Raw genomic sequence first — 17,154 nt, 5'->3', positions numbered from 1 at the left:
AAAAAGAAATGTCTTAAGATCCTACAGCCTGCGTTCCCTCTAAGACACCTACAAAATGTAATTAAGCATGATGCATTGAATGGAAATGTTGCTGACGTTGCACGATGCCGGATAAGTGCGAACAACAGTAGCACGTGGGGCTTTTGCTGATGTCATGGTTAACAACCAGTTGCCATGAGGACAGCAGTGCAACCAGTAAAGCCAGTTTCATTTGTCAAAGAGAAGAGCTGTAGCTTTTTTGAGTTTTCAAAAGAAACACATGGACAACATCTTATCTCTGGATTTCATGGAGATTTAAATCTTTTGAGGAGTTTTGTGTGTACTGACATTCCTCTGTGTCTGCGTGACAGCATGAAGCAGCACACTTTCAAAAGTGTTAGCAAAGCCCATATGAGGATCATTTAAAAAGGGCTTTACCAAATTAAGAAAATTGCTGTGAGTCACAAATTTTGGCCATGACAGTTCTGCCCTCAAACTATTAGTGTGCATGTGTGTGTGTGTGTGCGTGTGGTGTGTCTGGCCCACATGCAGCTGCTTTAAGTGTTGCTCAATCAGAGAGGAAAAAAGATCTGATCTGCCCAGTTCACTGTGGGCGAGAAAGAGAGAGGAGTGGGAAGGGAACAAGAGTGAAAGGAAATGACAGGCAGCTGGAGAAGAGCAGAGAGGGATTTGAAGCTTGTAAAAATAAAAATGTAGGAAAGGGGATAGGGGATACAAAGCAACAGGAGTGAGCAACGGAAGAGAGAAGCATAAAGTGAAATAGGGCCAACAGAGGAGGAGATGATGCACAGCATGTGGAGGACAGGAAGAAAGACAGCGTTAGACAGAGGAGAGAGAACATGAGAACACGAAGACTGGCCAGAGATCTCGATAACCAACAGTTTTCCCCACTGGTGTTGTGCTGTATTGCGTAACAGCTCTGTGATACGAATGATAGCTCTGTGTGTTTGTGTGTCCAGTGCTGCTCTACCAGGACAGGACCTGCTAAGATCTGTTTACAATGTCCCCTGCTCTGCTGAAACGTGTGTGTGTGTGTGCGTGTCTGTGTGTGTGTGTGTGTGTGTTACCTGTTGTTTAAGTGTTTCCTGAGATCACAACTCAGGGCGGGAGTGAAAGTAAGAGAGTGTAAAAAACAACAACAGTGAATGCACCTTCTGGAAAAAAAAGAGGATAAAGTAAGGAGCCGACGCCAAGGAGTAGCAACATGATCAGATCGGAAAATTGATATACTGTATAAGTCATGGAGCAAGTTGTCATACTTAACTCTACTGGGCATGATTCTGGCTTGATGGATACTAAAGATTCAAGCTGCAAAGTTAACCTTGGCTATTTATAACCCAAATTTAGTGGATTTAAAGAATAGTTTAACATTTTTCAGAGGAACTATCCCCATCTGATATAACAAAGAGTTCTTACAGTAAATATCAAGCTGGAGCCAATTGGCTAACCGGCTGTTGGCTCTAGCTACATATTTATTGCACAGAAACGTGAGTGGCATCAATCTTATCATCTAAGTTTTGGCAAGAAAGCGGAAAAGCGTATTTCTAAAAATGTTAAACTATTCCTTTTCACACAACAACAAAAAAAGAACATGCACGTGGGAGAGTAAAGGGATGACCTGCGGTAAAAGTCAAGAGCTGAACTTCACTCACGAGTCACGGTTTATGACTCAACGTGCTGTGCTATCATAATACTCCAGAGTCACATTTTCATATCCTGTATCAGCACTAATGAATATGGTGTCTTCATGATCAATTCAACCAAAGCAAAATTAACTCAAGCCAACCTGCACATCTCTTCCTGCTTCTGAGTGAGAGTCTGTCTCTATGTTGTGTTACCAACGTCTGCATTGTGCTGTTTATTATGCTTATGCTAGGCCAACGCCATGTCTTTATTTCACTGCCACAACCGTCATACAGGAATGTGCTGCAGGGATATTTACCAGCTGCGACAGCGTGGCTGGCACTATTTTCATCTAGCAACATCATGGCAACTTGTGGTCCTGGAGACACTTATCGTAGCGTGAACTACCACAGAAGTGTTCATCAGTACTTTGGTAAGTGTTTATATGTATTTCTTTCTGACAGATTTTGTCAATACAATAGTGCCATAACTGTGGAAAATGCAGCTACTAAACTTCATAGTTGTGTAGTTGACATCAAAATGAAGGCAGAGTTCGAAGATACCTATGGTCTGACCCATCAGTATTTATGTAATAATGTAGAAATGGCTACTGAGTACTCAGTCACACTTTAACAAGTTTATGAATGTCAGTTTACTTTAAATTGACAGAAGCGACAGAAATCAATGATAGCACGAAATTAAATTATGCTACTGGGGATACAGAAGAAAATTAATTTACTTTCTTGGGTTCAATAGTACAAGAGTACAGCTGGCAAAAGAGAAGAAAAACGATTTATTAGCCAGTAATCGCATTGTAATGCTGAGGGAAGCTGCTTGTAAAATTCTTCAACTTTTGCAATACTGACCTATATATCTGATGAAGCAGGCCCTGATGTTGATGTTTGGTGTTAATTAACAACTCTTCATGGTGCCTGCAACTCAACTGCTGAACGCTGCAGGGCTGAAGCTACAACTTGCTGCAAAACCCCTGAGTGCAAACATATTGCAAACGCCAGCTCAGGGTTCAAGGCTGAACTGTCACTGAGCACAGATGAAATCATGACGGATTTGAAGGCATTCAGCTCGGCTTACTGTATAAACAATCGGCACAGAACAAGAGCTTTTATGATGACACAATTTTTACAATTACAGTCTGCCCCCCCACGAGCCTCTAAAGTATCACATCATGCCTTAAAGAAATCTATATTGTAAAGCAAACAATTACTTTTCTCTGACTTGCTCAACATGTGTGATCTGAAAACTAAGCTTTAGTGATGCCAAAAATAATATAATATGTTTCATTTTTGTCCTATGAGAAAATGATACAAGTGACAACAGACATTGCATATTATAAAAGCTTATCTGTTCCTTGAGGGTTTAAAGATTGAACCCCCTTGTTGGAACAGTGTAACATCACTGTAGGAAAACAAAAAGAACAAAACTCTTTCATTTTGACTCAAACACACGCTTGCTGTGTCATAGTTCTTACGCTAAAGCAATGAAATATGGAGGAACAAGCAACATGAACTTAATGCTCTGTATTGCAAAACAGTAATGTGAAAAATACATGCAAAAACCACTGACTCTGTCCCCTGTACTGCTAACTGCATCAAATTCAATCTAATATGTCTTGTTGTTGCTGGCACTGCTTGGCTCTGGCTGTTTTCAGGTCAGCTGTGCCTCTGAACAGGCTGTGTGTGGAATTAGTGAGAGTGTTGCTAGGGATCTAAACAACATATTGTATGAAAAGGAGTCCAGTTTTGTACGGATCAAATGTTTGTGGTGAATTTTTTGTTCCTGTTTGAAACGGAAATGTGTTTATCTGTACAAAAAAACCCCAAAGAACCAATCTACAGCCTAAGCTGACTGCTTGAGTGTAAACCTGAAACAACCATACTTTAGACTAAATGGTCTTAGAAATTGTCGGTCAAACAGACACGCAGACCTGCAGCTCTTTATGGTACATTCATAGTCTCGCACAGGCGGTCCTCTCTGGAGATACTTCCATGACACAGACAGAGAGCAGAGAGACGGAGACAGCGATGTACTCTGGTCGCTATATTTGTATAGAGTCCTGACCTCACATCATGAGCGCCGAGGTTGATGCCCAGAAAACTCCAAAACACAGCAGAATAATAAGAAAATAAGAAAATACAGGAAGAAGGCAGATTCTCTGCAGATAGAGACAACACCACACACTTCTAGTGGGTCATAAGAGATGATTGAGAGGGAGTCTATTTTTAGAAATTCCTGCCCATTATGCCTTTAAAGGTATTTCTTCCATAATAAGGCTTTTGTAACCTCATAGCTAACTTCTATCACACTGGCCTTTTGTATGCACAGAATGAAATGATGTGGTGATTGCTCTTATTTGCTCTCTTTTGAAAAAAGCAAAACATATGCTTAAGCCATTGAGATTTTTTTTTTAAACCTGTGATAACTCTGTCCAAGACTAAATAGGAGAAACATTAAGCTAGTTTTTCATTATAAGGCTCTTGTGACTCTTGATGCCATGAGTTCTTTGGCAACACAAGTGAACAAATCACACATGTCAACTTGGAGTAGAGCTTTAGTTTCCATGAGAACCTGCTGTATGAAGTTGACAGAATTTTCCTGGACCTGTTTCATGCTACAATAGCTTGTGGAAACTGCAGAAGGAAAAGCATCTAAAGCACTGATTTGGATCAATAAACCTTTAGAAATAATACTTGATGACAGTGTCTTTTCCCTTCATCGATCCTTAATGACTGTGTCTTTCAGCTGTTGCAGATTTCAGCCTGTGTAATAACAGTGTCTCAACCTATCCGTCTGTGTCTGTTTCATTTTCACGCTCAGAGAATATCACACGGAGGTTAGAGAAACTATGCGAAGACAGAAAAATCAAAAGAGAGAGAGCAAAGCAGCAAACCAGCAGGTGGTTTAAACCCCTCTCATATATTTTCTCCATCTGTCTCTCACTATCATTCTACACTCCATTCTTTCTTAATCTCCTATTTATTTTGCGCAGCACATGTCCACCCTCCATGTCATGGTATTTCATGTCTTCTTTCTGCCTGAATTCTTTAACCCTTTCACCCTCTTTCATTTTCTGTCCCTCTCTTATCTTTGAGTGCCTCATGTTACAACACATGTAGTAGAGTGGCTGCAGTACACGCCATTTCTGCCTATTTGCATTTAAATGTCAGTCTAAATTGTGTGGGCTGCTGGCGATGCTGATAAATTCAGCAGTTATGTGTTGCTATGTGTGTGTGTGTGTGTGTGTCTGAGATGAGGGGGTGAGATTTTAAAGGTGAAGTCCAGTGCAGTTATTTTATTCTCTACTTTCCTTGTTAGTTCAATCTATCATTAAAAATAGGTTTTTATTAAACTCTCGTCAGTTTTTCCTTCAACCTGTTTTTCACATGTGTGATAGGACAGCAGTTGACGTTGATAATGTAATGTGTGTGTGTGTGTCCACACCCCTGTTATCACTGTGCGGCAGATATCCCTCGTCCCTTGGTTAGGACGTAAACGTAAGAGAGAGAGAGAGAGGAGTGCGATAGAGGCAGAGAATCTGAAGTAGTACAATAAGGGGTTGATGGGTTTGTGAGTTTGTGAGTTTATTTAGGGTGTAATAAACTTATGTGTATGAAGTGGGTACGTGTGTACAGTTGAAAATGTTAATTGCAAAAATTCACTTTGTAATTAAAAATGACCTGACTTCAGCATCTCAAATGGAAATATTTACAGATTTGCTTAGTCAACTGTGATAGGCGGAATAAGTTTGGGTTTTCGACTGTTTGACTGATCAAAACAAGCTATTTGAGGTAGAGCTAGACGATATTATTGCAGATATATCAGTATTGACATGTATGTCGGCCAAAAAATAAGTAATTTAATTTTTTTACACTCACTCAGTCCATTTTGTCAACGACAACAGCTAAGGGACCAGTAAGATGATTGATTGTTTATGTTATATTATGTGTAAAAACATAGCGTCCAAACGGCTAATATAACATTCTTGGATATTAATATCTGCTTCAAAAATCCATTATTGGTAAGATGTCATCTTTGATTCTTGGAGTTGCAGCTCCATATGTATGTGAATTTAAATGGATATGTGACATCATAGAGACACAAACATGCTCTGTGGGGGAGGCCTCACGACACCTGGCTAAAGATTTACTCTGTGTGTGTGTGTCTGCAAAAGCAAGCAAATATAAATGTATCTTTCCTGCTTTCTTAAGCATAATGAATCAATTAGAGGGGGTTGTGTCTGCTGCTATGCCACACACAACCTCTGTAATACTTTAATGCACACTAACCTCACCTCAAACACACATAAACGAAACCTCCCCCTCTCACTGTGTCAAGTTACTCAAGCATCTATAGTATTCCCATCACTTCTACTTGACTCCCACAGAAAAAAGGATTGGCTGCAATTAAACTGATTCAAGATGCGGATGTGTGAGCTGAACAAAATGCATCAGGACCAGTGGGAAATTCGTTTTTTGTGTGTGAATGCTGCACGCGTGGATCGATGTGTGGGAATGTTTGCTGGCTCACAGCTGTGAGCGCACATGAACATGTGAAGGGACTGAGCACGGGTGAAGTGGTAAGGAGAAGTGAGAGTAACAGCTCAGTACAGCTATGGATAAACCCTGTGAAACAGCACAGTGGTGACAGTAAGGCTGAAGTTGAGTGTACGTGTGCATTGTTATGTGCAACGTGACCGACAATGGCAATACACAAGTGCAAAGCAAGGCCTTCTTGATCAGCAATAATGGCATATAGTAATGAGGACTTTCTTTCTGTCTGCCTTTTGAGCTCTCTGTCCTTACAATCTGTCCTCTTTTCTCTCTCTCTCTCTCGTATCTGTTGTGTGGGCAGCACATCGATCAATCCTCGGCCTGGCTACAGGCGACCTACGCTCTACTGATATTCCCACATCCAACAACTCATAGATCAAAGATGAGATTAAAAAATGTAGATAGAGAAGCAGAGTAAGAGTATGAATTCCAAACAGACATTATTTGCTGGGATAGATAGATAGACTCCAAAGTAAAACATTTCTAGGAACTGACAAATTACCAGAATTAATGGTTTCAAAAAGGGATTTTAGATGTTAGTCCCAGATGATTCAAAGATGGCAGAAGTTGGCAGTCCTGTTTTCCCATATTCTGACCCAGTAAAGGCCATACAAAAGTAGTGCAATCTATAAATAATGCTGAAAAATTGGGTTAAGATTCTCAGTTGCTACAGTTACAATTTGTGGATTGGAGGAGTTCAGTACAGAAATGTTGCAGTTTATAATCCAGATAATTATCTGTATAGTCCTTGTACAAGGGTGATTATACACTAAACAATACAATAAAAACATACCTATAAATATTATATTACATTTCTGCTCATAGATCCTTCCTCTTAAAACTGACCTTTTATGGTTGTTCCGCATTCTTACAGATACATCTAAGTGTCATGTGTAACGGGCGGGAAATGAACAAAGAAATGTTAGTTGTTTTTAATGATTCGAGTGGAAGAATGTAGATACAAAACAGAAGGGGACCTAGGACAGAGCCTTGAGGTATTCCATAGTTCAGAGGGTCAGTGAACTGAGAGGTAGGAGTTAAATCACTCGGTAGAAGTGTCTGCAACTCCTACAATGTCTCTTAATGACAGCAAATTAAGATATCATCATCTTTGTATGCACTGTATGTATGTAAAATTCAAAGTTTAATTCAAATAAAATTAAGGCCAAACCTTCAACAGCAACACTAGCAAGGAGAGGATGATTGGTCACCTTAAGTAGAGCATTCTTAGTGCTCAAGGTCATATATAAGTAGGATTTCTTCACTATTTTACACCTAATTATGTAAGCACTGTAATTTAATCCATGACACAGTGACAAAGACATTTTCTGTGGAAGTCAAAGAATTATTTTTGCTGCTAAAGTCAAACTACATCTGCAGTGAGACAGTCAGGTCAACGTCTTCTGGGTTAACAAGGGCAACATTTGAATATCAGTTCTGCATGGGGAGATAATACATGGAGACACACAGCTGTATTCACTCTCTCACACACCCACACACATACATTCAATACATACACTCAGTTGGTTCACATCTCTCCTACATTAGCCACCTTACTGATTCAATCGTTTCTGTTTCTTAATTCCCCCGACACACACGCCCTCGTTCCCCACTTGTGATCCTTTGACATCCTATGGCCGTGTTTTTACTCCAGGAATTTGGTTTACTCTCTCTCTCCAACACACACACACACACACAACCACACACACACACACACACACACACACACACAGAAACACAGAGTCCGGACCCCTGCATCTTGATGTAACACAGTTGGTATTTAAAGGAGGGGGGGAAGAGGTCTTGAACACTAGCTCCAGATGTTAGTAAAAAGAATTACACATTCACTCTGACCAATGTACAGTCACTTCAAACCAAAATGTATGTAAAATCACATTTCGAATATCTTCCATGGATACTTATATTCTAAGTTGAAATGCCAGGTTAAACAAATAAAATGTCTCCTCTTTGCCAAAAGTAAACACTTGAAGGGATTTTTGACGTTGTTTTCCAGCTCACACATCAAAGTTAACTGTACTGCTACTGTTCGGCCCTCAAAGTATCCCACACAACCTCAAACACCTCGTATTGCCAAAGCAACAAGGAACAACCTCAGATTCATCCGCCCCTTACATTATGTCTGTGTGGCAGGCAGACATGGAGCACAGATGATCGCACAGGCTGAAGTGCTGACTACCTCCAGACGACTCCTGTGCTGTGTGCAGTTACATTAGAGATGACAGAAGCTACATCTTTTTCCTATTATCCTGGGCAAAATGAGAAACTGAGTCAAGGAACAGGACAAGGGGAGGAAGTCAGTGGAGTCAGACCTGAGCCATCATCTCATTTTATATTGTTATTAGCTAGAGATATCATGTTTTGATAGCAGGGCCCAAAAGACCACAAATCAAAGGGTCATTGAAAGAATAATATGCCAAACAAGAAAGGAGGGCAGTTTGCTTTGTCTTGACAGTCAACATCTGGAGAAAGTGAAAATGGAGACAGAGGTCAGAAAAAGATTTTTAATTTAGTCGTGAGTTACTGTAGAAGTAAAGAGCAGTGTTTCTATTATATGTATATGTGACTGATGCAACACATTCTCAGGGACATTACTGCTATACCTCAAATTAGTTTTGTCTGTTTATTGTCAGCAAAGTCTTCTGTTGTTCTCTCTCTCTCTCTCCCTCATCTCGTCTGCACAGAGATTCAAATGAGTGTTACTATTTGTGTTTATTCAATCCTGACCCCATGACCTCAAGTCCTGACCCTAGAAGGCCGTGCTCTCTGTCCATGGTTTTCTCACGCAGATCTCTTTCACTGGATTACGACAGTCGTAACTCCTACAGATGCACATGTTGAAGTATTTGCAGAAGTTCTCTGTAGGAGGATTTGTGAAAACTGTTGGGACTCTCTTAAGTACTTTGTCTCCATGTTTGACTTGTTTAGTCTCTGCTGGTGTTTAGATGGAAATCAGAGTTTGTTAAGGTTTCACCACCTGTGACACACGTGTGTCGACCCATAGCTGTGTACAAATATGCACATAAATGTGTACCCTCGTGTGAGCACACACACAAACTGAATCAAAGATACAGTATGTTATGAATCCACATACGTCACACAACGCTGAATTACATTCCTGACCATGCAAAGGTACACATGGACACACGTCCACAAACACTCACCCATCCTCGCTCTCTAACTGTTTTAACAGATGTGTGTGTGTGTGTGTGCTCTATATAGGGAGCAGTAATCTCTAGCAGGCCTCTGCAAATCTTACACATGATGTAGTGAAGTTTATTACAACACAAAGTGCTGTTCACATGTGTGTATGCTAGCAGCTGGGTCGATCATCTGGACTACTGCGACTGTTTCATGCTGATTTGTGTCTGACTCAGCCAAAACATCATATAAGCACCACAGCTCTTGGAAATAACCTTATTAAAGGTCAAACTCATAATGGACATATCAAAGAGAAACAAAGTCTTGTGCCCCAAGATCTGTATGCACATTTCTCCCTTTTCTCTTTGTCTCTCTTTCCCATTCTCATGCACAGAAATCCTTTATTTTAATACATTTTGAGTATCTTTCCAGCACACTCATCCTGTTACCACAGCAACGGCTTTCTGTGTACTTCCTGACAAGCCACTGTTATATCAACCAGGAGTGCAGCGGGACTGGAAAGAGCAACAACAAAAGACCACAATATGTTTGGCCTCACCACCAACAGAGAGGGAAAATTCAAGCCAGGGAAAGGTGGGAGAGGAGAGCACTGAATACAGAATCTCCCTCAAAATGTGGCAACAGGCGGTAGAATAAATATAATGATGACTTCTCATACTGTATATCTCTATCTGTCCATCTGTCTGCCAGGCATTGTGTCAATTTATGTGCAGTTTTCTGCTGTATTAGTTTCCTCACATTTTGGGAAAGCAGCACCAAAACGTTCTGCACAGACATAAATGATTACAAGCACACACACAATGGGTAAAATTGTTTGCTTGGCTGAAATATATAGTCATTTTGTAGCTGTGTTTTTATAGTGCCTGACTCTAAATGTAGTTTTATGTATGCATGTAGTGTTACAACTAACAATTATAATTGGGTTTAATCCTTTGGTCTATAAAACATCAGAAAATAGACGTATCTAAAGGTGATGTAATCATATGACTTGTAGACCAATAGTCTAAAACCCAAAGATATTCAATATAATAAAATGTATGACCACGAAAAAACAGCAAATTCTCACATTTAAAGACTTGGAACTAAAAAAACAATTAATTGATTATCAATAGTTAGCAGATTAATTTCCTGTGCATGTGTATGAGCTGTCTGTTAGCGAGTTAAAAAAAGGTTCTGGCGAGAAAGTGACATCTGACACTTTATCTTGAGCTTCAGTGTTAATGACACACCCACATGACACACTTGAGTGCATATGTATGTGTGTGTATGTGCAAAGGGGAGAAAGACAAGCACGGTGATAGAGCACTGACACCTCAGGTGTGTGTTAAGGTAAGACGATACATCTCAAACCGGACTCATAAAGTTCTTGTCCTTGAAACGTCTCTTCCTTTCTCCTTGGAACAGGCCCAGCCACATTCAAGCATCAGTTGTTTTTGTTAAATACGTTCCATGCAGTCTGCTGGCTACCATCGCGCCTACAAGCAAATTAAATAGCTTGATAGACAATATTTTTCGCCAGGTCTCTTTTATAGAACCCACTTCTTGGCTTTGAATATCAATATACCATAGACACACAACTACGATAAACTATACAATTATTTATTTACATATACAAAATAAATATTGAAAAATATAAAACATAAAAAGACAACTGATGGATAATAATTTTGGTACCATGACACCCAGAGCAATAGTTGATGTAACATTAAACTCAGGGTTTAGTGAGCAGACTTAAGAGTACAAAAGGCTGACTAAGCGTGAGTTAAAAGTAGCAAGAAAATAAGTGATGTGCTCAGTGACAACAACATTTCTCTCCAATGTCGGCCCTTTTTAGGCCAACTACAACAACAAAATAGCTTTTGGCTATACACACGTCCTTACGCTTACGAACCTTTTGTAAGGTTGTGTAATTCACTGTCGGTCATAGTCAACAGTAATGGCCTATTAAGGCCTGAACATTGGATTTCCCAACATGACTCAACTGTAATCCTGTTGGGCTGGTGAGCTTTGGTGAAGAAATAAAGAAAATTGGTTTTGGTTCATGGTTTATAGTTTTTGATATATTGAGTTAGAAATGCAGTAATGGAGAATGGAGAGGGTAAAAGCACGAGCTATATATCTACACACACTGCACATTGTATGTAGACCTAAAGATGTACGTATATACAGAGGGAAACAAAAAAGAAACCTGGGGGATGCGTAGCCATAAAACAGAGGAAAAATACAGGCAGTGTCATGTAACCTGGGGAACATAAACACACACAAAACCCACAGTAGGGAAATTTATTGGTCAAATGTGGAAGTGATTATGGCTGCAGAAAAGGTTCATGTCTACCCATGTTTCTACTGTGACCATGTACATGCCTGTAAATGTGTGTGTGTAGAGTCTATGTTGTGTGTACTCTAGGGCTTCAGCCATCTGTTGCTGCCAAAAAAATGTCTTGTTGCTTTGACAGAGAGGAGAGGATAAAGAAAACGTTTGACATTCATTTGCTTTGTTTATTCGGAGGATAATCATGCTCTATGTTTTGGAGCTATAATTCTATTCATTTGGGGGCTTTGAGTAAAGAAACAGGAAATATAACTTTGTCATGGACCTTGCTGTGGGCTGGGCTTTGTTTACATTTTGGAAAGTTGGCACCATTAAAAATATGCCAAATTAGCGATTAGCACTACCAATGTACAGACAACTATTATTGGATCACTTTGATACTGAGGAAAACTGTGTGACTCCACTCCTCCTGCAAACTTTAGCTTTCCCCACTCTCCTGCCCCACTGATGGGGGGCCCACTTCCTGAAACTCCTTCCAACAAATCTTCAAGGTTGTTATTGGCTGCTCTCAGTCTTGGGTTCCCTCGGTCCAAGTGCTGTCTACTCTCTGTCTCTCCATCCCTCCCTCATTCTTTTTCTCCTGCCTTTTCTTGAAAATAAAAATATGAGAAGAAATGTGCTGCTCTCAGCAGTCTTGCTCTCCTACGGACCGGATTGAGCAAAATGAAACATCGCACTGCAAACTGAGTCAACTCTTCCAGCTGTGAAAGGCAAACACCCAGACAAAGAATTAGGAGGGGCAATGAATCTTCTTCCAAGCCAAGATTATTCACTGGGTGATTAATGGTTTAATCGCTGATCAATCTGTTTTTCCCCTCTGCTTTTGTTGTGGTAATTGCACTGCACTAATTGCCAAAGCTCTGTGCCAGCCACATGGATGAATGACTACTACACACCAGACATAATATGCTGTATCAGCGTGCACTGTCAGTACTGAGTCTGCATATATCTGGTGGAACAGCTTCCTTTGAGATGGGACAGGAAACAGAGACATCCAACTCTTTGCAGACTATCAAGGTACCAACTGAGTGACAGAGGAAGGTTTCAGTGCTCCAGCTCAAACAGGAGGTAGTTTATGGTCAAATCATTGTTCCCACAACAGCTCATATTGTCCTCCAATTTTCCTGCTTTTGCACTGCTAATGCCTTTTGGCTCATCCTGCTAAACCTTCTTTCCATTCTTTCATTAGAGTCATTAAAGTCTGAGAGAAAGAGAGAAACGAGAGACCTCTAAGCATTTCCTGAGCCTTAGCTGGGCCAATCCGGCCCCACCAAGCACTGGGATTTCTCCCCACAGGTCACAAAAGCCAGAGCCAAACAAACACACACACAAAAGTAAGATTTTAACTGATTGGCCATGTCACTGCTCTTGTAGAAATAGTGCCTGGGTGCCGCTCACATATTGGCAGGGCAAATCTAAGTGAAAACACATGTTGTAAATGCAGAGAGCAGAAGTTAAGCTGCCTTGTCTCGCTGTCAGGGACCATGTGAAACCAAAGCTGATCAGATCTTTGCGTTCCAGGAGAGACACAGTGGACGGAAACGCATCCTGTTTTCCATGTCAACATGGAATAATCAAACAGTAAAAAAATATAAAATAAAATGTATCAAGTGAGTATTTGAGCATTATGCAACCAGCTTTGACAAAGAGAATATATAAATAAACACAGGAAGATGAGATGTCACTGGCCTGTAAAAAAAAACATTCTTATTATCATTTCACAATAAATGCAATATCTATTAGAAAGGCATGCAGGAAATCTTCCTGCCAGTCATCTTTATCGATATCAATTGCCAGAATTCTAACTTCTGAGGGGTCCCACCCTCTAACCTCTCTTGCTCTCTTTGACCTCTAACACAACATCTGGAACACTTTCAGCTAGCCATGTTCTTCCCTCTGGACACACACAAAAACCTTTCATAAACACACATACGTGCATGATGGAGGTCTGCAGAACAGGATGGAAACTTGCATGACATCCACTAATCTAATCTGAAACTGGAAAAGCAGCCAGAAAACAAGTCTGGGGTGAAAGCATCTGAGAGCTGAGGAGAGTCTGTTCAAAGAGTTGACTCACTACCTGCAATCTGTTTGCTAATGCGTTTAGTATTTTTAACTCGGGTTTTGGGAGATGACAAATCTCTAAGAATGCTTTGTTTGAGTGTCTGAGAAAACTTGTGTTTTCAGGCTAAAGCTGGTCATTTGTTGGTCTGCTAAGGAGGAGGAGGAGGAGGAGGAGGAGGAGGAGTGTTGGTGAGGCCTTAAACATCTTGTTTACATTGATAAAAAAGGGACTGACTGATTGTTGGGTTCGATTTGAGTTCACCTCATATCTTAAGAGGATAGTTCGACATTTCAGGAAATACACAGACTTTTTTTCTTGCTAAGACTTCGATGAGAAGATTAATTTTACAGGGGGGACTACAGGAAGTGACTCCACCTCTGGCCAAGAAATATTTCTACACATAACGCTCTACAAACCCAAATGTCTTTTTCACTGTTCGTTTTTTGCACTGATTAAACAACAAGATACAACATGTTATCTATTGAGACGTTTTTTTTAACCTTTGGACAGAGCCACGCAAGCTGCTCCTGATTCCAGTCTTTATGCTACGCTAAGCTAATTTGCTATGGACATGAGAGTGGTGTTGATGTTGTCATCTAACTCTTGACAAGAACATGTATAGCATATTTTCCAAAATGTTTAAGTATTCCTATACATACATACATTTCGGAGGAATGTCGCAATACGCCCTATAGACCCACCTTACAAATCACACACCATTAATTCCAAATTTTGAACGAACAAAGGGATTACACAGAACCATTTTTGAGACCTTACACTGTTCACTCATTTTTGTGTAAGAATGTGAGAGTTTACAGTCCTCACAGTCAAGTAAAGCAAATAAAGTCATGTTTGGTGCGTTGGTGGAGGGCCAGCTTACCTTCTTTGCAGCCTTTGACGGGGACCTCCTGGTGGGCTTCTGTACCTGGCTGCTCAGCGTAACTGGCTGCTTTGACACCGAGCCGTTCTCCCGCTTCTTGCTGGGGGAGGATGGGACCGAGGACGGGGGAGGAGAAGGGGAGCCTGGTGGACAGGAGGAGGAAGGAGGACTGGCACTGAAGACGGCCATCTCCTCTGTGGCTGTGAGGCGCAGGCTGCGCAGACTTTCATGCGTCTCATGGTCCACCACCAGCAACCTGGTCTCATTCTCCACGGCTTTGATCCGCTGTACTACCTGAGAGATGGGACATGACGGTATAACACGTGGTTGATATTTACTACACACTTCCTTTGAAAAGGCAATAGACGAACATAACAACACAACAAATTAACGCCACAACTTGGCCGCACTGAACCATAACAGATACAGATATAAAACATATATCTATAAAAGAATAGTCCGATCACATTAAAAAGAACATTATCTGGTTAACCAGTCTCTTTAGGAGCATACAGTCAGCACTAGAACATTTTTCCAAAGTATTTAACACATTCACACTTTTCTCCAACATGTGGATGTGCAGTGCCAACAATGACCAAAATATCAGACTGTATTTGACTGCAAGATGGCAATAATCGTTTCATTCAGTTTTTAAGCAAAAATGCCAAACACTTGACGGTTCCAGCCTCTAAAATGTGAAAGTTAGTTGCTTCTCCTTGTCTTAAAATGTCTAAAAAAAACTGCATATCTTTGGTTCTTACTGTCGGACAAAACAAGACATGTGATGAAATGATGGGTGCATAAAATAATCAGAATCAACTATGATTAAGTCCACAGCATGCTCTCATAACATTTCCTTTTACACACAAAAACTTCTGTAGAAACATCTCCACACATAATGGGCAGGGAAGAGAGTTTTCCATAGGGGGTCACTAACAATTAAGATGTAGGCAAACATCTTTATGATAACACAAGCTGAGAGCTGAGCAGCAAAATGATGCCCCACCATTATTTGTGTTAACCAGAATTAAAAGCACTAGAAGGGCGACAGAATTGTTCTCAGAGCTTCAAACACAACAATCAACAGGTTTGTTTTTATCTCCACTGCAACAAGGTTACAGAGGAAACTCACACACATACAGAGGTTGTTTGTGCTGATGTTCCTCTGACCTTGGGAAAATGATTATCTGAGCCTGCTGTCTCTATCTGACCGCCAGCCAACACAGAGAGTGAAACAAGACCACATGCAAACAGAGGTGGAGAAAGTTAGTCAATGGTGTGATTTCAGTCCCTGCTTTATATCTAGACAGTTTTAGGCATTTATAGGATATAACATGTGACATCACCAGTGTCACCTAACCTCTTCTCAGCCTTAAGCCCTTTGTCAGTGCATACCGTCTTCCAAAACAAAGGGACTGTGCAGGTAAGTCACATGAAATGAATCGTGATTGAAACGTGCAACTATGGCAAAGAGACGCTTTTAATAAAAAGAAGTGACAATCGGACTCATGTGGGCAAACATGTTAGGGGTAAAAAAGTAGGGGACCAAAAAGTTTCCAATGTCCCACAGCAAGACCTCGCACAGCAGGAGGAGGCTGGTGTGGATGCCCGGATGGCCTAATTGTTACTGAAACCGTCCCACTGTGTCAGGATGCAGGCACCCACCAGAGTGACCTGTTGATATTACATCCATAATAAATAAACCAAAAACATGTATATGCACATTTACTTGCCTGGTGGTGTGTCTCTTTCTCCACGTTAACACCATTGACTGCAACCACACGGTCCCCGGCGCGCAACCCCGCAGCTTCTGCAGGGGAGCCGGGCTCCACTTTGCGGATGAATTGTCCGCTCTTCCCTTTCTCGCCATGCAAGTGAAATCCATACCCGTTCTCCCCTTTAGCCATGAGACACAGCCGTGGTTTCCGCTCGCTGGTCATTTCCTACTGTCGTTTTAAACCTCCTGCAGTGTTCAGTTCAAGTATAGTAATTCAAATACGGAGATGAGAGTTTGGGAGTAGTGGGGGCGCGGGGTTAAACTTCCACGGAGCGAAAACACATCTGCCCGATACGCATGCTCTCCTCCATATTAGAGAAAACCCAAAACACAATGTAAATAGCTCCAAATGCACAAGAAAAAGTCCCACTGTAAGAAAAAAAAAGAAGAAGCATGCAAAAAAGATAAAAATAAAAAAAAGCCAGCAAACTTTAAGAAAACGGTGCGATCAGTCCTCCAGGTCGTGTGTCTTGTGTCAAGCTGAAGCGCACTGCTGGCGACTCCAAAAAATGTATCCGTCGCAGCGCGCACAGACTTCAGCAGAGCATCATTAAAGATACTGCAGACGTGTTAAAGTCGAAAAGATCCTCGGCGCTCACCTCTCCCTCCACATTTATCCATAACAACTGGCAGAGAAGAATATGCATGCAGTTATATTGTAGTTTGCGTAAGGTTTAGCGCCCTGTGCGCAATAGCACCACCTCTCTCTAGTCCGGCTACCTGTTTGTG

At 41.0% G+C, this 17,154-nt stretch overlaps 1 protein-coding gene across 1 annotated transcript in view; it reads right to left on the bottom strand.

Annotated features, from left to right (window-relative positions):
* Nucleotides 1-17,154, bottom strand: part of LOC118322988 (Na(+)/H(+) exchange regulatory cofactor NHE-RF2) — a 32,439-nt gene extending 15,285 nt beyond the window's left edge. Inside the window, exons 1-2 of the mRNA XM_035654884.1 lie at nt 16,382-17,154; nt 14,649-14,942 (exon numbers count right to left, since the gene is read on the bottom strand). Coding sequence (XP_035510777.1) covers nt 14,649-14,942; nt 16,382-16,588 — 501 coding nt within the window. The 5' untranslated portion in view covers nt 16,589-17,154. The remainder of the gene's footprint in view (nt 1-14,648; nt 14,943-16,381) is intronic.

Source organism: Morone saxatilis, unplaced genomic scaffold (genome assembly GCF_004916995.1).
Source record: "Morone saxatilis isolate NCDOM2014 unplaced genomic scaffold, NCSU_SB_2.0 Contig14, whole genome shotgun sequence".
NCBI lineage: Eukaryota > Metazoa > Chordata > Actinopteri > Moronidae > Morone > Morone saxatilis.
The sequence above is the reverse complement of the archived record's forward strand: the minus strand, read 5'-3'. Positions and strand labels throughout refer to the sequence as shown.